Source organism: Eulemur rufifrons, chromosome 23, assembly GCF_041146395.1.
Source record: "Eulemur rufifrons isolate Redbay chromosome 23, OSU_ERuf_1, whole genome shotgun sequence".
Taxonomy (NCBI): Eukaryota; Metazoa; Chordata; class Mammalia; order Primates; family Lemuridae; genus Eulemur; species Eulemur rufifrons.
Genome location: NC_091005.1, coordinates 16,077,501 through 16,102,572, shown reverse-complemented (window position 1 = coordinate 16,102,572; position 25,072 = coordinate 16,077,501). Strand labels below are relative to the sequence as shown.

Here is a 25,072-nt window from a genome sequence, read left to right as displayed (position 1 = left end):
ACAGAGTCTCACTCTGTTGCCTGGGCTAGAGTGCAGTGGCGTCAGCCTAGCTCACAGCAACCTCAGACTCCTGGGCTGAAGCGATCCTCCTGCCTCAGCATCCTGAGTAGCTGGGATTACAGGCACACACCACTGTGCCTGGCTAATTTTTTCTATTTTTAGTTGTTTGGCTAATTTCCTTCTATTTTTTTTTTTTTTTTTTAGTAAAGATGGGGTCTCGCTCTTGCTCAGGCTGGTCCTGAACACCTGAGCTCAAACGGCCCTCCCGCCTCAGCCTCCCAGAGTGCTAGGATGACAGGCGTCAGCCCCCGCGCCTGGCCTACTTCTGTTCATTTTAGTTGCAGAATGACATGCAGAACTCAAAGATACTGACTTACTGTGCTCATGGATACACCTTCCCTTAGTAAGCCTTCTATTTGGTGTAGAAGAAATATAACAGTAGTTGAGATACAACAAGATTGGCACCTGGTCTTACATTTGCCTTTGAAAAATAATAGTTAATATTTAAATGTAGCGGGGTGCAGTGAAGGGCACCTGTAGTCCCAGTTACTTGGCAGGCTGAGGCAGGAAGATCGCTTGAGCCCAGGAGTTGGAGTACAGTCTAGGCAACATTGAGAGAGACTCCGTCACAAAAAATAAAATAAAATTACCTTGCACAAGGTAAGTTTTGAGAGACAGGTCTTCCTATATTGCACATTAAGAGAGATTGTAATTGAGGCCTAAAAGTCACATTCTTCTATAATTATCCGATGATATTTTTCTCTTGTAAATAATGTTGACAAGATGCTAGAAAGAAAGCGATCTTAATGCAAGATACAATTTGTGTTTTTTAGGAAACTTATGGCAAGTTCTAAATTTATTCTAGGCTAAGCAAATAGGCCTATAGGTGGGAGTGAGCACTATACACACGACCTGCTCTCCAAAAGAACATTTGTTGAGCATCACCCTTGGATATGAGGAAGATAAAGGGCCTCAAGATAGTACAACTAACATATTTAAGGAGGTTGTAGTTTTAGATTCTAACTCTCCCATGGCACCTTTCCTACTTTTAACATCTATAAAATGGGCTTAGAATGCTCATTTATTTGCTACAAGGTCAAACAGGGATGGCTGAAACTTGTTTTGAGAGCCTCTAAGGGAACATTTCAATTGAGCATATCAGTATCATTTTTTGCTTAATGTAGTGCTTTCCAGACTTTAAGGTGCTATAGGTATCGGGTAGGATCTTAAAATGCTGATGCTGACTTAATAGGCCTGGGGTGGGACCTGAGATCCCGCATTTCTATTAGTCGGGCAGGTGATATCTATGCTCCTGAGAGATTACACTTGGAATACCTGGGGCCTAGACACAAAGATGCGGCCTCTGCACCTATTCAGATGCAGACAAAACTCATGCCTCATCTATTTGTTCACCAAATGGAGTGACTATGTGTTAGTCCCTGAGGATCAACATTAAGAAAAGCTGACACTGCCCTGCCCTCGTGGAGGTCCCAGCAAAAAAATGACAAAGCTTAATAAACAAAGACGCCCTCCACTGGAGGCTAGCGCTGGTGTTTGGCCCCAGAGTCCGTGGGGCGCATGCCCGGGAGCTGTAGCGTCCACGCAGCTGATTGGCTGGTGGGAGCGGCTCCCAGGTCTCCGCGCTCCAGCCTGGAGCTGGGTCAGGCTGGCGGTTGGAGGTGAGTAACCGCCATGCTGAGCCGCGATGGCCGGGGCTGCTGGCCGTGTCCGAGGCCGCGCCCTGGGTCGATTTCCGCTTGCCCTGCCTGTGGGCGCCGTGAGTATCTGTGCGGGTGTTAACGACCCCACATTTCGGTATCTTCGTCGCTCCTACCCTTGGGGAGAGGAATAATAGTAATAGGTGGTATTTATCGAGCCTTGAGCCTTCGCCATAGGCCAGGCACTGGGCCCAAGGCCTTAGTCTAGTGATCCCACAGAACCTTACAGCTTTGAGGTGGGTACTTAACTGTTTCGGAGGAACCTGAAACTGCCTAAGGTCACATGGCAGTAAATACAGGAGGCTGAATTCAAATCCCTGGGTTCTTATTCCCCTAACACTCTCCTCTCCACGCCCCACCTTGGAAACCAGGTTCCTTCTTCGCGGGAATGTCACACTGAGCAGGTATATTGGGGGCGGACGACGCAGAGTCTAGAATCCTGATGTTTATTTGTAAGATTTTTCTAATAGAAAAAGTAACACACGCTAAATGTTTGTACAGGAAGGAAAACACCAAGTTCAGGATAGTTGCTGGCTCTTGGGATGAGTAGGCAGAGGCCTTCAATTGAATCTTAATTGTTTTATTTCTTAAGCCGTGTGGTGGCAATCTAAGTGTTTGTTATATTATTCACTTTCTTGTTTGTCTGAAGTACAATTTTAAAAGGAAAACATGTATATGGGAAATAATTTCAGAGGATAATGTGTACACAAAAAGGAAGTCTTCTCCCACGGCAGCCTTCTGGCCCTTCAGCAGAAGCAGCCACATTTAGTTGTGTGTGTATCTTACCGATGTTCTATAGTGGATACAATTATACAAGTGAGTTCTGGGTTTGGGGCCATTTGTTTGTTTACTCAAGTGAAGCCTATTATATACAGTCATGCCCCTTGGGTGATTTACTTTTTAGCCTCTTTAAACTTTTTTAGAAAATTTAGTAGCCTTCTTTAGCCTGTGAAACAACATAAATTATCTGGCAAATATTCCCTGGGTTGCTTCTGACTTGATGAGATGTTGGTTGTGGCTCACCAGGCTGTTTGCCTTTTTCTTTTTTGCACATCCTCACCTGTAAGGCCAAAAACAACAAAAACCTGTTACCCAATTAGCTCCCTAAGGGTGCAGGAGAAAAGAATCATAGCAAGTAGAGCATGCCCTGGAACTACTCTACCCTTCCTCAAAACGTTTTTACCCATACAGTACAGGTAAAATGACACATAGAGCCCATCCTTGCTTGAAATTAACTTACTGTAGTGGAATATTGGCAAAATGAGCGAAGTTGGTGCCTGTGACGTTAAACTCTTTCTCCTCGGCTGTCATCACTGCTGTCTCAGCATATTGGCTTCCTCCTGAGCAGTAGGCAGTGAACCTGATTGGGCTGTAACAGTTGTTTCACTTCATCCTTATTTTACCCCTACAAGCAGCCCAAGATGTTTCTTCATTTTTAAAATTCTCTCAATTACGCAGCCCTTACATAGTAGAGCTGTGATTCCAACCCAGGCACAGCTAACTCCAGAAGTCATGCATTTGCTCTCATTAAGCTGGCCGTTTTCATCGACCTCCGAGCGACCTGTTCATTCCTTCCTCTTGACAGTTCCCCCAGGAACTGTTTAGTTCCACACCCTGCTTGCTCTTTCTTGTCTCTGGTGCTTTACCTGGAACACTTTGCCCTAGCACCTTCCTTGAGTATTTTCAGAACTAAATTCCTGTAAGTGATACTGCCACATTTTGACAGCGTTGATTGCCAGACCTGAACATTTTAAATTACCAACCTGAAAAGTGAAACAACTTTCTGCTTGTTTTTTGCATTTTAGTGACTATCTGTAATGATTTTCTGTTTTGATATATTCAGTCTAGATGAGCATCTTCTATGTCACTGCGCTGGGCAGGAACGTGATTTTGTTCTTTGGAGAGCCAGTTGAGCAGACCTTAGGCATTTTAAGATAACTACCTCAGTTTAAGCCTGCGCTGTTCGGCGATGAGGGTGGGAATCTGAGGGCCACGGAAGCGGCAGCCCAGATGGGGGAAGGGGCGGCCCGGCGGGCTCGGGCTCTTACGTCACTGGGCGCGCCGCTTCCGGTCCCCAGAGCTGTAGCGAAAGACCTCTCCCTCGGTGGGGACCGAGCCTGGCTCTCTGCGACCCGAGCCCAAGATCGCCACGTGCCATCTGGCGAGTCCGCCATCGCGAGCCTCCCCCTCGCGTCCGCGACCATGGCCACTGACTCGTGGGCCCTGGCAGTAGACGAGCAGGAAGCGGCGGCCGAGTCGGTGAGTTGGCTTCCGCCGTAAAAGGCACAGGGGACCAGAGACTTGGTCCCTGGGAAAAGACATTGCTTAGGTTGGTCAGGGCCGGGTTGAGGAGAGAAGGGGAGGATAGGGATGGAACCCGGACCCTGAGCCGGCTTTGTTTATAACATCGCCTTTGCGTAACATAAGTGCAGGTGAGTGCTCCTACCGGTAAAGCACCCAGCCCCCTGCCTGTACTCCTGGAACCAGGACTGGTTTTAGATTGCACTTGCCACTCTGTACCGTAATCACTTTTTTAGGTGCCATTCTCCACCTCTGCATTCTGAGCTGCTTGGGATCAGGGATCATGTCTTTATTCATGTTGGTGTGCCTTCTCAGCTTGCACCAGGTGACAAATGGTGGAGCCAGTAGGTTTGGCAGTCAGTAAATCCTCTCCTGATCTGCTTAACTTTGTTCTTTTTTCTGGACCTGACACATGATAAGCAAGACAGGTACTGAACATTACTATGTAGAATTAATTTCTCCCCGCTAGACACTTTTAAGTTCTAGTAGGGCTTTGAACCTCCTTCTGTTAGTACTTCTATGAATTCCTTGAGAACAAGGACTTTGTCCTATTTTTTATGAATGCTAAAAAAATAAGTAATATATACACATAGTTTAAAGAGTTAAATAGTTTTAAAAACAGTGGTTCCCACCAATTTTTTTCCTCCCCAGAAGCAACTGCTTTTTGCTCTTGAAACTGATTGACAGTATTTACCTCCTTTTTCCTTAAATAACATGCTTGTTTTGCTTCTTCTTGAATTCTTAGTTTCAGGTGTTTATTGATTTTAATTCTTTTTCCTCCGTCTTCCTTCCCCTACTACACATGCACACTCTTCATACCCCTATCTTTTCATAATATTGTAATTATAGTTAGATCAGTATTTTGTGTTTATGAATGTACTCCTGAATACTTTACTTTTTTTTTTCACCTTCACCAAGTAGCATTTTATTTTATTTTTTTATTTTATTTTATTATTTTATTTTATTTTATTTTTTTTTTATTTCATCTTGTTATGGGGGAAACTTTATTTTTTTATAAAACTTATTTTACTTGGAATTTAATTGCCTTGTGTTTTTGCTTCATGTTTTTTGTATTTATTACCAATGCAATCTCAGACTCTCTGCCGGTTGTCTATGTTTATCTCAGATGTTCAGGTATATCAAGTATTCTGTCAATTCCATCTCTCCCAGGCCTTTTAGTGTGTTTCACATTGGACCAAGCCAGGTGTGGTGGCTTTTGCCTTGTAATCCAGCTACTGAGGAAGCTGAGGCAGGAGGATCCAGTGAGCTTAAGAGTTCAGCATCAGCCTGGGCAGCATAGCAGGACCCTGTCTCAAAAAAAAAAAAAATAAATAAGTTGGACTAATTACCCCTATGTTTAGAGCACAGTTCGTTTTGAGAGGTGGAGGGGAACATGGCACATTTGCCTTCAACCTCATTCTGGGGATACCTTGCTCCTTTCTCTTATGTTGAATCCCTTCCTTTCTGTATCCCCACTTTTCATCTTTCTTCGTTTATTCCTTATTTTGGTGCAGCCATCTGTCAGCTTTCTGGAAGTATATGGGAAGTGAATTTTTTAAAAAATACTGCATGTCTAAAAAAAATCTATTTTGCCGTTTAATTTGGATAACAGTTTGGCTAGGTGTAGAATTGTAGAATGGAAATTATTTTCCTTTTTTTTTTTTTGGACAGAGTCTTGGTCTCTTGTCAAGGCTAGAGTGCAAGTGGCATCATAATAGCTCACTGCAGCCTCAAACTCCTGAGCTCAAGTGATCCTCCTGCCTCAGCCTCCCAGGTAGCTGGGACTACAGGCATGTGTCACCTTGCCAGCTTTTTCCAGAACCATAGTTGACACCTAGTACATCTTCACCACCCCCACAAACTTCCCTTGAACTTCTTTGAAGTTCACTCCCTCTCCCCGTCCTTCTCTGGCAACAGCTGATGTGTTTTCTGTGATCTAGTTTTGCTTTCCTAAGATATCATAAAATGGAATCATACAATATGTAACATTTTGAAAAGTCTGGCTTTTTTCACTTAGCATAATGCATTTCTGGGATTAAACCATGTTGCTGCATGTATCAGTAGTTCTGTTTCTTTTTATTGGTAAGCAGCATTCTATTGTGGATGTACCACAGTTTCCTTATTCTTTTGTTGATGGACATTTGGGTATTTTCCAGTTTGGGGCAACCGTAAATAAAGTTACTCTACATATGAGGGTACAGATTTTTATATGAGCACATGTTTGCATTTCTCTTGGGTAAATACCTAAGAGTAGGATTTGCTGGGGTGTATGCTAAGTGTATGTTTAACTTTATAAATTATGCCATACTGTTTTCCACAGTGGCTGTACCATTTTGTGTCCCAGCTCCACTTGTTCCATATCCTTGTCTGCACAGTATTGTCAGTTTTTCCCCATTCTAATAGGTGCGTAGTGGTATCACCTTGTGGTTTTCATTACATCTCCTTAATGAGTGATGATGTTGAGAATTTTTTCCTGTGTTTATTTGCCATCCATATAACTTCTTTGAAGTGGCTTTTCAAATCTTTTGTCCATGTTAAAAAATAAGGTTATTTTGTTACTGAGCTGGACGAGTTCTTTATATATTCTGGATATAAGTCCTTATCAAATATGTTTGTATGTAGTCTCCCAAACTACAGCTTGTCTTTTTCTCAGCAGTGCTTTCTGAAGAGTAGACATTTTCAATTTTCATTAGTGCTAATTTATCAAATTTTTGACCGGCGTCAGTGGCCCACACTTGTAATCCTAGCACTGTGGGAGGTCAAGGCGGGGGTGGGGGGGGTCACTTGAGGTCAGGAATTTGAGACTATCCTGAACAAGTGTAAGACCCCACCTCTATTAAAATAAAATTAAAACAATAAAAATTTATCAAATTTTTGATTAGTTCTTATTGTATTCTAAAAAGTATACATTGTCCAAGGCCACAAAGATTTCCTCCTGTGTTTTCTTCTAAGTCTTACAGTTTAAAATTTTACATTTATTTCTGTGATCCATTTTGAGTTCTTTTTTATGTAGTAGGAGGTATGCTTTGAAGTTCATCTTTTTCACATATTGATGTCTCCATTGTTCCAGCACCATTTGTTGCAAAGTCCTTTTATCTTTTTTCTTCTGTTTCCCATCTTTGTTGTTTGTTTGTTTGATTGTTTATGTGTTTGTTTGCTGTATTTTCCAGGAGATTTTGTAGCCTGTTTAATTTTTTCATTTCTGTTTTGTGTTTTCATTTCTACTATCCCTCAACCCTGGGAAACCACCAATCTACTTTCTGTCTCTTTAGATTTGCCTCTTCTCAACATGTCATATAAATGGAATCATACAATATGTGGTCCTTTGTAACTGGCTTCTTTCACGTATGTATTATAACATTTCAATGTTCATCAGTTGTAGCGTATATCAGTACTTTATTCCTTTTTATTACTAAATAATAAAATGCCATTGTATGGCTGTATCACATTTTCTTTACCCATTCATCAATTGATGGACATTTGGGTTGCTTCCACTATTATGAATAATATTGCTATGATCAGTTTATTCATTTTTTTATAAGCTTGATGTAATTATTTAATGACACAGGAAAATAACATGTTATGAAACAAGCTGGTTATAAGTAGTAGGCAGATGATTTCACTTTTGATTAAAAAAATAAAAATGCATATGAACATGCACAGAAAAAATTGGAAAGTATATACCGAAATATTAGTATCAACAATATTTACTTCTGTTCAGTGATTATTCTTCCATTTGTGTATTTTTAAAAACATGATTATTTCTGAAACAAAAAAGAAAAGTAAGATATTGGAGACAGTTATGAGTTAGGAATCCAAGAAGCCAGGAGCCTGGCAGTCAAGGCTTGACACCCAGTACTGCTCCAGCCAAGGTGACAGCAGTCAAGCCCAGAGGGGGAGCATTGTTCTTTTTCCTATTGGAATGTTAAGTATCAGACTGTTTCCTCTACATCTGATGTTCTCAGTTTACATTTAACAGGACCTTATAAATATTAACTGGCACAAAAGCAAAATGATGCTAGCAACTTTCGTTTTGAATTTTGAAATATTAACTATTTTGCAGTTATATAACAGCAGTACCCAACCTTTTTGGTACCAGGGACCAGTTTCATGGAAGACAGCTTTTCCATGGAGGGGAGGGATGGGGGACTATGATTTTGGGATGATTCAAGCGCATCACATTTATTATGCAGTCAAACCTCTCTGCTAATGATAATCTGTATTTGCAGCTAGTCCCCAGCGCTAACATCACTGCCTCAACTCCATCCACCTCAGATCATCAGGCATTAGATTCTCATATGAAGTGCGCAACCTAGAATCCCCTGCATGCGCAGTTCACAGCAGGGTTCCCACTCCCATGAGAATATGATCAGTATGTACAAGTTTTTGTGTGGGCATATAGTTTCAGTTTTCTTGGGTGTATTTCTAGAAGTAGAATTGCTGAATTCTTTGGTAAATGTGTTTAACTTTTGAGAAACTGCCAGACTTTTCCAAAGCCTCTGCACCATTATATTATCTTTTTTTTTTTTATTTGTTTGAGACAGGGTCTTGCCAGCCTAGGGTACAGTGGTGATCGTAGCTCACTGAAGCCTAGGCTCAAAGGATCACCCTGCCTCAGCCTCCCGAGTAGCTGGGACTACAGGCATGCGCCACCCTGCCGGGCTAATTTTTTCTATATATTTTTAGTTGTCCAGCTAATTTCTTTCTATTTTTAGTAGAGACAAGGTCTCACTCTTGCTCAGGCTGGTCTCGAACTCCTGAGCTCAAACAATCCTCCTGCCTCGGCCTCCCAGAGTGCTAGGATTACAGGCGTGAGCCACCTCGCCCGGCCCCAGCTAGTTTTTCTATTTTTTGTAGAAGCAGGGTCTGGCGATATTGCTCAGGCTGGTCTCAAACTCCTGGCCTCAAGTAATCCTCCCGCTTTGGCCTCCCAAACTGTGGGATTACAGGCTTGAGCCACCATGCCTGGCAATTATATTATCTTTAAAATTAGTATTTTGTTTGAGATTACATATCTACTATTATATATGAGGGGCACTATTATGTAGAGGTTAAGACCTCAGACTTTATAGTCAGACAGACTTGAATTTGTATTCTGGATCCATCACATACTAGTCAGGTGATCTTAAGCTCTCTGTGCCTCGGTTTTCTCATCTGTAATATGGGGATAATCATACCTACCTCATTGAATTGTGGACATGCCTGATATCAGTGATAGCTATTAGTTTTATTATCTATAATTCAGTTTCTTTCTTTGCAGGAATCTTTTAAATTACTTGTCCATATTGTATGGGTTAGTTAGTTGTGAACCTACTTATCCATGTCCAGGTAAATAGATCACAATATTCTAAAACTGAACAAATAAATTAAGACGCCTGTTAACATTCTGTCTTGTCGGACTTTCACTGAGGCTTCCCACAGGTGTTGCATAACATAGGTGACTATGACACATACAGAGCAGGGTTATTTTGTTCAGTCTGTCTGTATTTTAAATATTCAGCAAGTTTCATTTCTTACTGTTACCACCCATCCGGTTGTATTGCCCGGTGCACAGAGAAGAGCAAATGTCCTGAGACAGTTGGGATTGCGATAGAGAAAGAGTCTTTATTCCGTGTAGCACTAAGCTGGGAGATGGGAGACATTTCTCAAATCCACCTCTCCAAGAATTTGGGAGATGGGGTTTTTAAGGATAAGTTTAGCAGGCAAGGGATTAGGTAGTTAGGTTCATTAGTTGGGGCAGAATTACAGGAGTGTGGAAATTATCTTCCTGTGTTGTTCCAGACCCTGAGGTCACAATTGCAGTTGAGTCAGTTTCTTGGTATGGGCCACCCCTATGGGTGCACCAGTAGATCCACCGCAATGCGGGACATGGAAGATATCTTGAAAACTACCTTTAGGTTCTGAAAAGGTGACGTTATCCACGGAGAAAGTTAAGAATCTAAGAATCTTTATGGACACTGGCTATGGGGAGAAAGTTAAGAATCTTTATGGACACCAGTTGTGTGGCTCCAGACTGGCAATTACAGTAGGGGCAGTTACTAATTATTATTTTTAGCTAGACCTGTGCATTATTTTTACCTAGGCCCTTACCACAGTTCTTGCCTTGCACCTGTTATTGACAGGTGGTTTCATCACTCATTTTAGGTAAGAGAAAACTAGATTTATATTTATATAATCTATAAATTTATATTTATTTTTGCATTCCTGAGTGACACATCCTTTTTCCTTTCTGTTGCATTAGAGACCTCTTTTTCAATTTAGAGGGCTAAGGGAGTCAAGAACTAATGTGTAAGACTTTCTCTGTCTTCTGCCTCTCAATTTTGCCTAAGGCAATCTTTATTCACAACAATACATTTACCATTAACTCTTTCTTCTTCTTCTCCTCCTCCTCCTCCTCCTCCTCCTCCTCCTCCTCCTGCTCCTCCTCCTTCCCCTCCTCCTACTCTTTTTTGAGACAGAGTCTCATTCTGAGTGCTTTGGCGTCAGCCTAGTTCACAGCAACCTCCAACTTCTGGGCTCAAGCGATCCTCCTGCCTCAGCCTCCCGGCTAATTTTTTCTGTTTTTAGTAGAGATGGGGTCTCACTCTTGCTCAGGATGGTGTCCAACTCCTGAGCTCGAGCAATCCTCCTGCCTTGGCCTCCCAGAGTGCTAGGATTACAGGCGTGAGCCACTGTGCCCGGCCTAAATCTTTCTTCTTATGCTTCAAGATTCCTTTCTTAAGTATCTTTTGAATAAAATGAAATGTAATTGTATAGTTCCCAGTTACTTTAATGTCTTAAAGCTAAAATATTAAATGTGGACATTATAAAAACAGGGCTTTGGGCAATTTGGAAAAGGTGGGAGTTTTTGTTTTTTTGCCTTTTGATTAGTTTTCTGGGTTTCAAAATGGTTTCCAATGAAGTTACAAGAGAAATTGTTTTTTTCCTTTTTGATTCAAATAGAGCAAAAGAAGATATTGGAACTGTGCTTTCAACTTAGTTTTAGCATTCAGTTCACTGACACTACAGTGGGTAACACAAACTTCAGTGCTGCTTTTGTGTTACAGGTTTTGAGATCCTTACAGCCAAGTGAGGGTTGAGTAGTTTTTAGATTCTGCTGGAACCTTTTCACAGTTGATACATTTGTAATCAACGTCTATTGGTTTCATTTACATTGTTACTACCAACTTTTCCTACATACTTTATTTTACGCTACAAACTGTTCAACTGTTAACTTCCAGTTGCACAATATCAACAAAACAAGGATCCTTTTTTTTTTTTTTTTGAGGCAGAGTCTCACTCTGTTGCCCGGGCTAGAGTGCCATGGTGTCAGTGTCAGCCTAGCTCATAGCAACCTCAAACTCCTGGGCTCAAGCAATCCTCCTGCCTCAGCCTCTGGAGTAGCTGAGACTACAGGCATGCACCACCATGCCCGGCTAATTTTTTCTATATATTTTTAGTTGTCCAGCTAATTTCTTTCTATTTTTAGTAGAGACGGGGTCTCGCTCTTGCTCAGGCTGGTCTCGAACTCCTGACCTCGAGCGATCCTCCCGCCTCAGCCTCCTAGAGTGCTAGGATTACAGGCGTGAGCCACCTTGCCCAGCAAAGTCCTAATAATTCTTTCTTTGAAATGTCACTCTAATCTCTCTTCCTTTCTATTCCTACTTCATCCTGGTGGATGTTTTGATTACCCAGTGTGCCATGATGTGCTAGGCTGTTCTCAATTAAACTATTAGACACCCAGCAAAAGCCAATTTGGGGGGAAAGGCAGCTTGACCGTGAGGATGCATATCAGCATGCTGTGGTCCTGTGGCTCAAACATACTCTGCAACAGAACTGCTTCCTACCCTCAGATGCTTTTCATTGCAGTCCGCCCTACTCAGTGTTCTCTGTCTGAAGTGTGACTGCATTTTTCAAAATCTTTTTAAATTCCTCTTGTTTGGAATATGAGAGAATGACAACTGTGATGATATTCCCCTCAAAGTTTCTATTTAGGATATTAAGCAAACTCACAAATTATGATTCTCAGAATTGTAAATAGAAAGTATAGATTTTGGGCTGTGTAATCCTTTTTTTCCTACTGCCATATTTATGGAACATTTTCTTTATTCTCTTTCAAACATGTAGTAAACACAGGATTCCAGTAGAACAACCTAATAAATTGGTCCAAATGAATATACCTTGAGAGTGGCTCCTTTGTCCCCAGCTTCAGTAGGGAGGCTCTGTTAATACAAAGTCTTTGAAGTGATTTTCCTGACACTTTCCCCCCCATATTCTCCATTTAGTTGAGCAACTTGCATCTTAAGGAAGAGAAAATCAAACCAGATGCCAATGGTAAGTAACTGAAAGGTAGTTTGAAAATAAATGTGATTTCCTTTAGTATTTCTGTTGTGGCATAATGATTGTCTAGAAAGAACTGTGTCTGTACTAGGCAGGGGGCTGTGAGATACCCCCGCAGTCATTTGATTTGGGAATCAACAAACCAGATTGTATGACCAAAGTGTTTTTAATGTAAGACTGAGGATAGCTATTTGGTTTATAAAATATTAAATTTATTACTAACCATGGGACTATGTTGACAAAGATTATTATTTTTTTTTTTAAATGTCCCTCAAGGTCGGGGACAGTGGCTCACGCCTATAATCCTAGCACTTTGGAAGACCGAGATGGGAGGATTGCTTGAGGCCAGGAGTTTGAGACCTGCCTGAGCAACATACTGAGACCCCCCTTTACACAAGAAGTAGAAAAATCAGCCAAGCATGGTGGCACATACTTGTAGTCCCAGCTACTTGGGAGGCTGAGGCAGAAGGATCTCCTGAGCCCAGCCCAGAAGTTTCAGGCTACACTGAACTGTGATGACACCACTGCATTCTAGCCTGGGTGACAGAGTGAGACCCTGTCTCAAAAATAAATAAATAGATAAATAAGTTCCTCAATTTGGGATGAGATAGACAAAGTCTGAGCAACCTGAGAGTTTACCTATTCTAATTATTCTGAAATCATATCTATCAAAAGTTTAAGATTTCCATTAAATTTTTGTTAATGTACTTAATATTACGGGGGGAAATAGAAGTACAACATTGTTTGACTGTAAATTTATATTAACAATTTATATGCATAGAATTTTAATGGCATTACTGTGTTCACATATTGATAAAATCTGATTTGCATAGATACTCTGTTGAGCATCAAGGTGGTTTCTGATCATTGACTGCTCTAATCATCTTTCTATGATATTTCAGAAATATTGATTATGTGAGGGCAATAAACATTTGTTTTTGAGGTAGGGTGAGGGAACCTAAAATAGGAAGGAACCGAAACATAAGCAACAGTGTCTCATACTTTTGTTTATTTAGGGCATATAAAATGTTTTCGTCAGTAGCTTGGTTTCCTTATTTATTTTTCGCTCCCCAGGCCTTTGCACTTCTAGTGTCATAGAATTTGAATTGTCCCAGCTGTTGGGTATGAGATGTGATTTTGAATGACGGCCACTTTGTGTCTGATAAAGGTGCTGTTGTCAAGACCAATGCTAATGAGGAGAAGACAGATGAAGAAGAGAAAGGTAACACAGCCTCAGAGCTATGTAAACAAGCTCCTACATCCTAAGAAAATGGATTGTTACAGGCTTCATTTTTATACCCAACTTGGCTTGACTTCAGTAGGAATAACTGCTAGTATAAAAGTTGGCATAAATAGTTAATAGGTAAAGGAATTTTAATGTTTACATTTTACAGAAATTTTACATTGGACAACTGAACAATTTGAACAGTTGTATAGAACATTATAAAAGAAATTTTAAATTTCATCTCCACTGTCTAATAAAATTAAGCTTAATGAGCCAGGCATGGTGGCTCACACCTGTAATCCTAGCACTCGGGGAGGTAGAGGCGCCAGGATTGCTTGAGCTCAGGAGTTCGAGAACAGCCTGAGCAAGAGCGAGACCCTGTCTCCACAAAAAATAGAAAATTTAGCAGGGCGTAGTGGTGCATGCCTGTAGACCCAACTATTAGGAAGGCTGAGGCAGGAGAATCGCTCCAGCCCAGGAGTTTGAGATTGCTGTGAGCAACCACTGCACTGTAGCCCAGACGACAGAGCAAGACTCTGTCTCAATCAGTAAATAAAATTAAGCCTAATGATATTTTGACACATTTAACATGGATGACAAGATGTGAACAGCTTATATAGGCTTTGTTAATTCCTGGGTTTTTTTTCTTTGTGATGTGTTTGTTAAGTTTATAATTTTAAGTTTATATTACAGAATGCAAATTGGGGAGTAAATATTTGGGTCTAGATAGGAGAAATAGAAAACCTCAGGAAAGGAGGGCTATTAGAGTTCTGGGGAAGAATAGGAGGCCCACATGGGTGATGTGAGTATCATAACCTTTCTCTTTAATAATAACTGTTTTAATTATATTTTTAAGTCATAGTTATGTACCTTAAATTAGAAGTTTGAGCACAAATAAATGTTATTACTTAAAATGTAGATGGCGGTTGAATTCAGGTGAACTCCTGGTGGATTTCTTGGACTTTTAAAAATCTCTGTTCTCTTTTTCCCAACAGAGGACCGAGCTGCCCAGTCCTTACTCAACAAGCTGATCAGAAGCAACCTTGTCGACAACACAAACCAAGTGGAAGTCCTGCAGCGGGATCCAAACTCCCCCCTCTACTCAGTGAAGTCTTTTGAAGAGCTTCGGCTGTGAGTGTTTGTTTACTTTCAGACTCGCCTTTATGTTTCCTTTTTTTGCCAGCTGAAACTACTATCCCCTTGTTATTAGATAGAGATGATAGGCCTGTTATACAGATTTTTTCGTCACAGCAGAACATTTTTAGTTAATACAAGTTTTATAAAAAAAATTTAGCTGCTTTGGGATAATTAAAATTTCCAGGTAAGACTCTGTCTTAAAAAAAAAAAAAATTTCCAGGTAAAAGCTTTAGCTGCATTCACACATTGTGTTCAGTTCAGCACAGCTCAGTTATTGTTGGTTATAAACTATATGAAACGGTAAAAAAGAAAAAAATCTTTCCAGTATTTTGCTGCTTTCTTCAACCAAAGAGACTATGAACTTTATCTTTGTTTTTCTAGGAAACCACAACTTCTCCAGGGAGTCTATGCCATGGGTTTCAACCGTCCATCTAAGATACAAGAGAATGCTTTGCCTTTGATGCTTGCAGAACCGTATGTATCCTGATACAACTCTATTTCATTTTTGATTTTCTATTTTTGCAAACCTATTTTTTTGAGACAGTCTTGCTCTGTTGCCCTGGGCTAGAGTGCTGTGGCGTCAGCCTAGCTCACAGCAACCTCAGACTCGTGGGCTCAAGCAGTCCTCCTGCCTCAGCCTCCCGAGTAGCTGGGACTACAGGCATGCGCCACCATGCCTGGCTAATTTTTTCTATATATTTTTAGTTGTCCAGCCAAATTTCTTTCTATTTTTTTTAGTAGAGGCCGGGTCTCATTCTTGCTCAGGCTGGTCTCGAACTCCTGACCTTGAGCGATCCACCCACCTCGGCCTCCCAGAGTGCTAGGATTATAGGCGTGAGCCACCACACCCAGCCTTACGTGCTGTGTGTGGGTTTTTTTTGTTGTTGTTTTTGAGACAGAGTCTTGCTTTGTTGCCTGGGCTACCATGAGTGCCATGGCATCAGCCTAGCTCACAGCAACCTCAAACTCCTGGGCTTAAGCCATCCTCCTGCCTCAGCCTCCCGAGTAGCTGGGACTACAGGCATGCGCCACCATACCCGGCTAATTTTTTCTATATATATTTTAGTTGGCCAGATAATTTCTTTCTATTTTTAGTGGAGACGGGGTCTCGCTCTTGCTCAGGCTGGTCTCGAACTCCTGACCTTGAGTGATCCACCCACCTCGGCCTCCCAGAGTGCTAGGATTACAGGCGTGAGCCACTGCACCCGGCCAATGTGCTGTGTTTTTAAAATTTAATTATATGATCATCTTTCTATGTTGGTACATGTACGTTCATATGATTTCATTATATGGGTATTTAAAATTTATTGTGTCAAATATACTAGACAGAAACTATGCAGGGTTCGGGGAGACCTGCAGGGGACAGTTACTGGGGTGGTTTTCTGGCGCAGTGCTTCTCTGACATTCATAGGCATATGAATTTCATAGGGCTTTATTAAAATGGAGATTCTGACCTCCAGTGTGAGGGTCACCATTGCTAATGAGCTTTTGGGTGATGCTAATGCTGCTGGTTTCAGATGGAATTTTGAGTAATAAGGTTCTAGAGCATGATGAACTTTTTATAAAAATTGCTCCCTATTATATGTGATTATGTAAAATTTTACTGCATATAATTGTAAATCCTCAAATTTCTTTTTCTATTTGTCTAAAAATATATCAGGTCTGTATTTTCTCAAAGTTTTCTTTGTTCTGTGTCATAACAATAACATTTTTCTAGATGGATAATGCCTTTTTTTAAGCTTTGGACTTTGAGCAGAGAAATGATGTGAGCTGACTCACATTTTAAAAGAATCACTGGTTGCTGGGTACAGAATAGATAAAAGATATGGAGTACTTCAAATCTCACCAGAAATCTCCTCTCGAGTGCTCTGTACTTGTGAAGCAACCATTTATAACTCTGCTACAGAATCCACTGTTTCCTTCTATAAAAATATTTTGAATACTCATTTTTTAAGCTTTATTCTTCATTTTTATAAGCTGAAATGTTACCTGAGATTTAAGCTCCTAAACAGTTTGTTTTCTTGTGCAGCCCACAGAACTTAATTGCCCAGTCTCAGTCTGGCACTGGTAAAACTGCTGCCTTTGTGTTGGCCATGCTCAGCCACGTAGAACCTGCAAATAAATACCCCCAGGTAAGGACTTGGTGAGTTCTCTACTAATATATAGATAGAAGAGGAATTCCATTTGATGGTTTAAAAGCCAAGCTATGTGTAACTATTTACACAAACCAGAACTCCTTAAATTGAGCATTAACAATATGGTTGCTCTTCCAGTAGCAATAAAAATCCTGTTTCTTTTGCCATGGTTTGCCATTCTTGGATACTGCTGATAGGCTTGGCTCCTTTACTTGCAGGAAAAAGCCTCCTTATCTGCAACTGTCATCCATTAGAAAGTTCGGAGAATTTTCTGAGTAAGTGAAAAGGAAGGTAGTCTCCAGTTAGAATTTCAGTTCCTTGCTCATTGGTGGATTTTGTATTCTGGTGGCCAGTAGCTGTTTTCAAGTTTCTTTACCCAGCCTGAGTTCTGACCCCTAAGAATTCTAGCTTATGACTCTCAAATGGTGTACACTTCAATTTTTATATTCTTTCCTTCAGCATCCACTGGAGGAATGACTGAGTCCTAGTGGTAACTTCCCTTTGCAAAAGACCTATTATCTTGAATTCTCATTCCGTACTTTTTCCCTACCAGTGTCTGTGCCTCTCCCCAACGTATGAACTTGCCCTTCAAACGGGAAAAGTGATTGAACAGATGGGAAAATTTTACCCCGAACTGAAGCTAGCTTATGCTGTTCGAGGCAATAAATGTGAGTATGTGATCCTAAATCATTAACTTAATTACTTTTTTATTTTAGAAAATTTCAAAACATACCCATTAATTAAAATAACATAATGAGCACATGTATGCTCTCCACCTAGATTCAAAAACTTAACATTTTGTCATTTATATGTATATATTTTTGTTGAACTATTTAAAGGTAAATTGCAGACGTTGTAATTCTTTATTCCTAAATATTACAGCATGCATCTCATAAGGACAGTCTTTGACATATCCCTGATACCCTTATCACAACCAAGAAAATTAACAAATTCCCTAGGATAACTAATATCCAGTCTACTTTCACTCTTCCCTAGTTGTCTCCAAAGTGTTCTTTATAACTGCTTTGTTTTTGAACCAAGATCGAATCACTGTTTATGGCTTGCATTTGGTTGTTACAGGTCTTTGTTTCTTTCAATCTAGAATTGTCCCCCTACCATTTTCCTTCCCTATTACATTTGACATTTTGGACAGACCAGACCAGTTGCTTATAAAATGTTCTACATTCTGGATTTGTTTAATTGCCTAATTTCTTTCTCTTCATTAGAAGAATAAAAACATAGAATGTTCATGGCGATTGATTCCAGGGGTTTATTTTGTTATTCTTTTTTCATTATTTTTCTACATGAGTTTGTTTTATCATTAACATTATTTAAGTAATTTGGCTGGGCATGGTGGCTCACGCCTGTAATCCTAGCACTCTGGGAGGCCGAGGCGGGAGGATTGCTTGAACTCAGGAGTTCGAGACCAGCCTAAGCAAGAGTGGGACCCCATCTCTACTAAAAATAGAAAGAAATTTGGCTGGGCAACTAAAAATATAAAAAATTAGCTGGGTGTAGTGGTGCACGCCTGTAATCCCAGCTACTTGGAAGGCTGAGGCAGGAGGGTTGCTTGAGCCCCCAGGAGTTGGGGTTGCTGTGAGCTAAGCTGATACCACAGCACTCTACCAGGCAACAGAGCAAGACTCTGTCTCAAAAAAAACCAAAAACAAAGCAACAACAAAAAAAAAACATTAAGTAATTTACTTATTTATTTATTTATTTTTTTATTGTATTTGTTTTGAGACAGGGTTGCCTGGGCTACAGTGCAATGGCACAATCATAGTTCACTGCAGCCTCAAACTCCTTGGCTCAAGTGATGCTCCTGCCTCAGCCTCCTGAGTAACTGGGACTACAGGCAAGTTCCAACACATCCGGCTATTTTTTTTCTATTTTTTTGTAGAGACGGGTTCTTGCTATGCAGCCCAGGCTGGTCTCAAACTCCTGGCCTCCAGCAATCCTCCAGCCTCACTCAGTGAGGATCTTATAATCCTCAAAGTGCTAGGATTATAGGCATGAGCCACTGTGCCTGGCAGGTTTAAGTAATTTTAAAAGTGTTATTGGAAGTTTGGTTGAGTTTTATGGATCTTTAAAATAAACATGACTATGTAACTCACAGAAATCAATTTTATGTATGACATCCTGATGCCAGCTTGAGGTCAGTTCTGAAGAGAAAAGTAAATAAGATAATGAAACTTACTAGAAGATAATCATAAGACACTTAAAATTTTGCAATTTGGATTCGAGTTAGAAGGACAGAGAATTCTGAATAATTTTTTTGTGGGAGGCAATAATTGGTTTGTTTAACTGAAGTCAGAAGCAACATTCTTGTTAGCTTTGAAATTTACCCAGCATTTACATTTGGGCAAAATTTTGTCTGTGACTAGAGGGAGTTTGCGTGTGTCTGGTTAAGGTTATAATTCTCTCAAGGGACAAAAAAGCAAATCAGTATCCCACCTGACTCAAAAGAGAGCCAAAGCTTGGTGCAGTGGTGAACACTTGTAGTCACAGATACGCAGGAGGCTGAGGTGGAAGGATCGCTTGAGCCCAGGAGTTTGAGTACAGCCCGACAGCATAGCGAGACCCCCCCCATCTCTAAAAAACAAATAAAAAAGGAACAGCCAAGTTCTTCTCAGTTTGAGACTGCACAGGGCTGAGAATGTGCAATTGTCTGCTAGGCCTGTTTGGGTAAGCACATTTTTTAAGAAGCCAGTTTGTGTTTCTTGCAAAAGATAAAGCTTTTCATAATAAATACTACTTAATGACTCGGGCAGGGGGAAAATAAAGGCAACTGGCATATTTGAAATATATGGCAGGATAGCAGAGGGGCAGAGTGCGTTGAAAAGATAAGAACTTTGAAAAAGTCTGCTAGTGAGGAAATGTAGTCCTAGTCTACATGGAATGGTTTTGACAGAGTAAAAAATAACAGTGTACTTCAGAGAGAATTCGATGATCATAGAGAATGAAAAGAATGCTACTGAAGAGGTTTTTGTTTTCTCATTGTTTGTATCTTAGCATTTTTGTCTATTTTTGTGTCCATTAAACACTGTAGTGACATCCTAACCTTTCCTTATGATAATAACGCAAACAGCAAAACATTTACATTAAAATACACAACAACTTTAGTATTTCTCAGAGAGGAGAGCTGGCTTTGTCTTTGAGACAAACGTCTTGGGTCTCCACAGTGGAAAGGGGTCAAAAGATCAGTGAGCAGATTGTCATCGGCACTCCTGGGACCGTGCTGGACTGGTGCTCCAAGCTCAAGTTCATCGACCCCAAGAAGATCAAGGTGTTTGTTCTGGATGAGGCCGACGTGATGATAGCCACTCAGGGCCACCAGGATCAGAGCATCCGCATCCAGAGGTAGGAATCCCGAGCAGGGAGGAACTCCTTCCTGATCTGCAGCATCTTCTCCCTTTGCTCCCTTTAGTACGCCCCTTCTCGCTTCTGTCGAGTTCTTGACTCCCGTACTTTCAGCAGCATTAGTTTGCTGGGCCATTTCCATGTCGGCACTGAGCATACGCCCTCCCAGCCTGGCTCCAGGAAGGAGACCTGAGGACTCTCCCCCAGCCCTGTGCCCGCCCAGGTCTGCTGTTCCTCGTCCCGAGATGTTCCTTCCTGGGGACCCAGACCCCCCCAGGCTGGGGCGGCCGTGCACCTGCTCATTCTGCCGAAAACCGCAGGGTGGTGCCAGATGCCCGGGCCTTGCCTTGCAGGATGCTGCCCAGGAACTGCCAGATGCTGCTGTTCTCTGCCACCTTTGAAGACTCGGTGTGGAAGTTTGCCCAGAAAGTGGTCCCGGACCCAAACGTTATCAAACTGAAGCGTGAGGAGGAGACCCTGGACACCATCAAGCAGTACTATGTCCTGTGCAATAGCAGAGACGAGAAGTTCCAGGCCTTGTGCAACCTGTACGGGGCCATCACGATTGCTCAAGCCATGATCTTCTGCCATGTGAGTAGCTGCAGCAGCAGCAGGAGGCCTGCTCGGGTTGCCCTGCACACACACCACCCCCAGTCCCACCCCTCCTCCACTCCCCCAGCTTCCCCTCAGCGCTGAGGAGGACCAGATTCCCACTGGGTGACATGGAGAGAGATGAGGTGATGAATCACCTCCACCTGTACCCAGCATAGTCTCCTCTCACTGTTATGACTTGTAAGGAGAAGACTTGGTGAAGAACTGAACATTCTGTGATCCTCCTTCTTACTGATTATTAGGGGAAAAAAAAACTAAATAATATTTGATGAAATAATTTTTAAATATTAATAGGCCAGGCGTGGTGGCTCAGGCCTGTAATCCTAGCACTCTGGGAGGCCGAGGTGGGTGGATCGCTGGAGCCCAGGAGTTCGAGACCAGCCTGAGCAAGAGCGAGACCCTGTCTCTCCTAAAAATAGAAAGAAATTATATGGACAGCTAAAAACATATATAGAAAAATTAGCCGGGCATGTGCCTATAGTCCCAGCTATGCAGGAGGCAGAGACCAGATGATTGTATGAGTCTAGGAGTTCAGGGCCAGCCTGGGCAATATAGTGAGACCATGTCTCTTTAGAAAGTAAAAATTAAAAAAAAGTTGCACTCCACAGTCTCTGCAAAAAAAAAAAAAGGTGGGGGCAGAAAATTTTTTTTTAAATATTATAAAACAAACTATTAAAAAAAAGAATATAGACTAGTTAGGAATGAAGATCTTTGGCTCAGACTACACTCTTCCTAAATGAAAAACTAAGAGAAGTTAAGTAATTTATCCAAAAAGAAAAAAAATCATGTGGCTAAAATCCTATTTGAGAAATTTTAAGCCTAACCTGCTGACTGAACTCAGCAGGGCCTTCATGCATTTTAATAGCGACAAGCCACTTTTTTGCAGGTATCTTCATTTTGTCTTTTTTAAGAGGTTTCTTCATTTAAAACAATTCTTTTCATTCCAGACCCGCAAAACGGCTAGCTGGCTGGCAGCGGAGCTCTCAAAAGAAGGCCACCAGGTGGCTCTGCTGAGTGGCGAAATGATGGTGGAGCAGAGGGCTGCAGTGATTGAGCGCTTCCGAGAGGGCAAAGAGAAGGTTCTGGTGACCACTAATGTGTGTGCCCGCGGTGAGCAGACAGTGTGTTTTGGTCTGCTAGGCTCGGGGTCCCAGGCCCTGTTAGGGAGAGAAATCCTTGTTTATATAATAGCAATCTGTCTGTGGGAGAGTGGTGGGGTTGGGGCTGAGATTTCTTTCTAGGAGAGAGTATTTGGATTTTGTAAGATGAGAACTTACACAGCAGCCAGGAGTCTGCCTTGTGGAAGGAAACGTACGGGGCATCTGACTGGTGGAGGGTGGAGTCTGCTCTTCCTGGACACCCAACTCCAGATGCCTGTGCCTACCAGAGGCTTTCTCCCTGCTGCCATGATTCACTGCACCTGCCAAGGTTCTGTTCTTGCTCTCTGGCTTCTGCTACGTCTGTATGTGTCCTCTCTCGTACCCAGTTCCCAGAGTTGGCATGTCCTAGACTCTCTCTCCACCCAGACTTGGTCTACATTGACCTACCTGTGGACGACGGTGGTTTTTGTCTGCCGTCCTCACTCCTCTGTGTGTCCCACTCTGCTTCACGCAGGCATCGACGTGGAGCAAGTCTCTGTCGTCATCAACTTTGATCTTCCCGTGGACAAGGATGGGAACCCGGACAACGAGACCTACCTGCACCGGATCGGGCGCACCGGCCGCTTTGGCAAGAGGGGCCTGGCCGTGAACATGGTGGACAGCAAGCACAGCATGAACATCCTGAACCGGATCCAGGAGCATTTTAGTGAGTCCCTGGGAGGGTCCGCGGCCCAGCACCCTTTCCTGAGGAGCAGGGGTTGGGAAAGCGGTAGGTTTTCCTGTAGCCCCGAGAGAGGCCGCTGTCCCTGAGCACACTGCCCCCCTTTCCTACCGTATGGAAGTGCTCAGGGAGCACACCCGGAGGGCTCAGGGGCCAGGGACTCAAATGACACTGCCCCTGTGGCTCTGACTGTTGCTGTCAGTGACCGGGGCCCTATTGCCCCTGCTCAGGCACTGGGAGCCTTTGGGGCTACATGAAGGCTGCTGTGGCCCGAGGGGTGGCATGTGCCTAGGCAGGGCAGAGACCTGTGTATTTTCCCCCCCAGATAAGAAGATAGAAAGATTGGACACAGATGATTTGGACGAGATTGAGAAAATAGCCAACTGAGAAGCTCCACCAGTCACTGGTGCCGGCCCTGGCGCTGCCCCTCTCCGCAAGACGAATACTTTCTCAGCACAGGCTTGGACAGTCACCACGACGACAAAGGCACAAATAGAAAGAAACTACCTACCTCATTTCAAATTACGTTTGGACTTGACCAAAATTTGTGCAAGTGATGGGGGATGGTAGAAAAAATTTGTTTACACACCTTCAGAAGATTAGGCATGAATACACAGAAATTTACCTTTTGGAAATTCCGTCTTTTTTTTTTTTTTTTTTTGCCAGCGTTTCCCCCCACATCGTCATGCCATTCTAGATGCTGAGGGGAATTACTTCCCTAGGATGTCCTGTGGCAGTTGCTGCCTGCTCTCTGGCTTGGAGTGTACAGGCCAGCCTCCGGCCTGTGTGGAAGTGACAGAATAGAGGTGAAGAGGGAACAGAGAGAGGCCCCAAGTAGGATAGGTGTGTCAGCCCAGCCATGATGTTTGGTGTATGGCACGAGGCAACAGAGGAGGCCTGGGAGCTGCTGCTTTGGACTTGGGGTGGGACAACTCATCTGAGTATTGCCGGCTCCTGTGTCCCAGTGCCCGCAGCAGGAAGGGATTTGCTAAGCGTGGACCACAATGCCAGCCTCTTAGACCTTTGCGTGTGGGTTTGTGTCACAGGACCATGACCTGTTCTCAGCAGGTACAGTCTGCGTATAGTGCACATCTGATTATTAGTGGGTCCTTTGCTTGTGCTTGAGCAAGTTCTGTGGAGAAGTCATCACTGAGAATTAGCGGTGGCCCTAGCTTGCCACAAAACCTGGTCTCATGGGCACTTGCAGCATCCTTTCTACATCCTTAACATCGCTTGATCCCGTAGTAGCCCCGAGCAAATAAAAGGTGATCTGAGGTTTGGATCGTCAGTGAAAATTGTGGTTTCAGGTCTCGAATGGCCAGCCTCAAGATACTTCCAGACGTGGTCAGCAGTAGTCACACATTCTTGCTTTGTCTCCAAATCCTAGAAGGCAAGTTTTGTCAGAGCTGGGGATGATTTAAGATACTTGGCATCTTTTTTTTTTTTTTTTTTTTTTTAAGAGATGGGGTCTCCAACTACTGGGCTCAAACAATCCTCTCCCAGCTCAGCCTCCCTAGTGTCTGGGATTATAGGCATGAGCCACTGCACCCAGCTCAGCTTTGTGATTGTAAAGGGATTCTGAACGTCTTTGTTCACAGTGCTTGGAATACAAATAGATACAACTAAGGGACTAGATGGACTATAGCCATTCATCTGTCCAAGGCAAGAGTGTCACCAAGGCCTTTGCTCCATCCTTCCTTGGCATCTTTATGTGGAATAATCAGAGCAAAAAATAGTAATGGACACTTCCTCATATTTGGCAAAGGTTGTTGGTACCCACGGAGTGACAGCAAAGATGAGATGAAACTGAATTGCAAGAGCAATTGAAACCCCAGCCAAAAGGAGTCGTCTTCAGTTCTTTGGCCTTGACACAGAGTGGGCACTTTATCTAGGACCTAGAAGAGGAATTTAATGTGACGAGAACTATTCTGATCCCACATCTTCATTGTAGGCATTTCTGTGTTTTAGGGCCAGATCTGTCTCCTGGGAAGGGAAGGGGCCAGTGTCAACCTCCAGGTGGTTTCCTTAATCTGACATTACAAAGAGACCAACAGACTGCCAGTTCTGCCCCATTATCCTGGTGTTGGGTACTAGACTATGCTTCTGGTCTACTGTGACATATCTTATAATTCTTATAAGAAGAGAACAAATTCCTTTTTAAGCTCCTCATCAGTCAACTTGAGAGAAGAAAGTTTTATGCCCTCCCTTCCCCAAAGTCCTGTGGACCAACCATGAACGTACTGAAAACAAGAGCAATAATTAAAGAAGTAAAGACTCTTCACTAGGCCACAGACTGACCACACCCCCGCCTTCTCCTCACAACACATACAACCTATCTGCTGTTGTGGCCCCCAGTCTGAGAAGGCAAATGGGAAGGGGTGTGCTGCAGACTCTTCAACTGTAGGAGGAAATGGGTATCTGGTAGAAGCATAGATCAACAGTTC

At 42.4% G+C, this 25,072-nt stretch overlaps 1 protein-coding gene across 3 annotated transcripts; it reads left to right on the top strand.

The window, feature by feature from the left end:
- The first annotated feature begins 1,705 nt into the window (after positions 1-1,705).
- LOC138402179 (ATP-dependent RNA helicase DDX19B) lies at positions 1,706-24,022 on the top strand. 3 transcript variants are annotated; one of them, XM_069497936.1, is made up of 12 exons: positions 1,706-1,777; positions 12,284-12,332; positions 13,507-13,560; positions 14,559-14,694; positions 15,082-15,174; positions 16,730-16,832; positions 17,389-17,503; positions 20,018-20,195; positions 20,549-20,786; positions 21,755-21,917; positions 22,422-22,613; positions 22,954-24,022. In XM_069497936.1, exons 1-12 carry the CDS (start codon positions 1,706-1,708, stop codon positions 23,013-23,015), a joined length of 1,455 nt encoding a protein of 484 aa, XP_069354037.1. In that variant the 3' UTR covers positions 23,016-24,022. The 3 variants fall into 3 exon arrangements, with proteins under 3 accessions (XP_069354037.1, XP_069354035.1, XP_069354038.1); XM_069497934.1 differs by lacking the exon at positions 1,706-1,777 and adding an exon at positions 3,857-3,977; XM_069497937.1 differs by lacking the exons at positions 1,706-1,777; positions 15,082-15,174 and adding an exon at positions 3,857-3,977.
- The last annotated feature ends 1,050 nt before the right edge of the window (positions 24,023-25,072 follow it).

Coding starts and splice junctions, on each gene's coding strand:
- LOC138402179 (XM_069497936.1), top strand. CDS start 1,706: ATGGCCGGGGCTGCTGGCCGTGTCCGAGGCCGCGCCCTGGGTCGATTT. Junction 1,778..12,283: donor TTGCCCTGCCTGTGGGCGCC/GTGAGTATCTGT, acceptor TTCTCCATTTAG/TTGAGCAACTTGCATCTTAA. Junction 20,196..20,548: donor CAGAGCATCCGCATCCAGAG/GTAGGAATCCCG, acceptor CTTGCCTTGCAG/GATGCTGCCCAGGAACTGCC.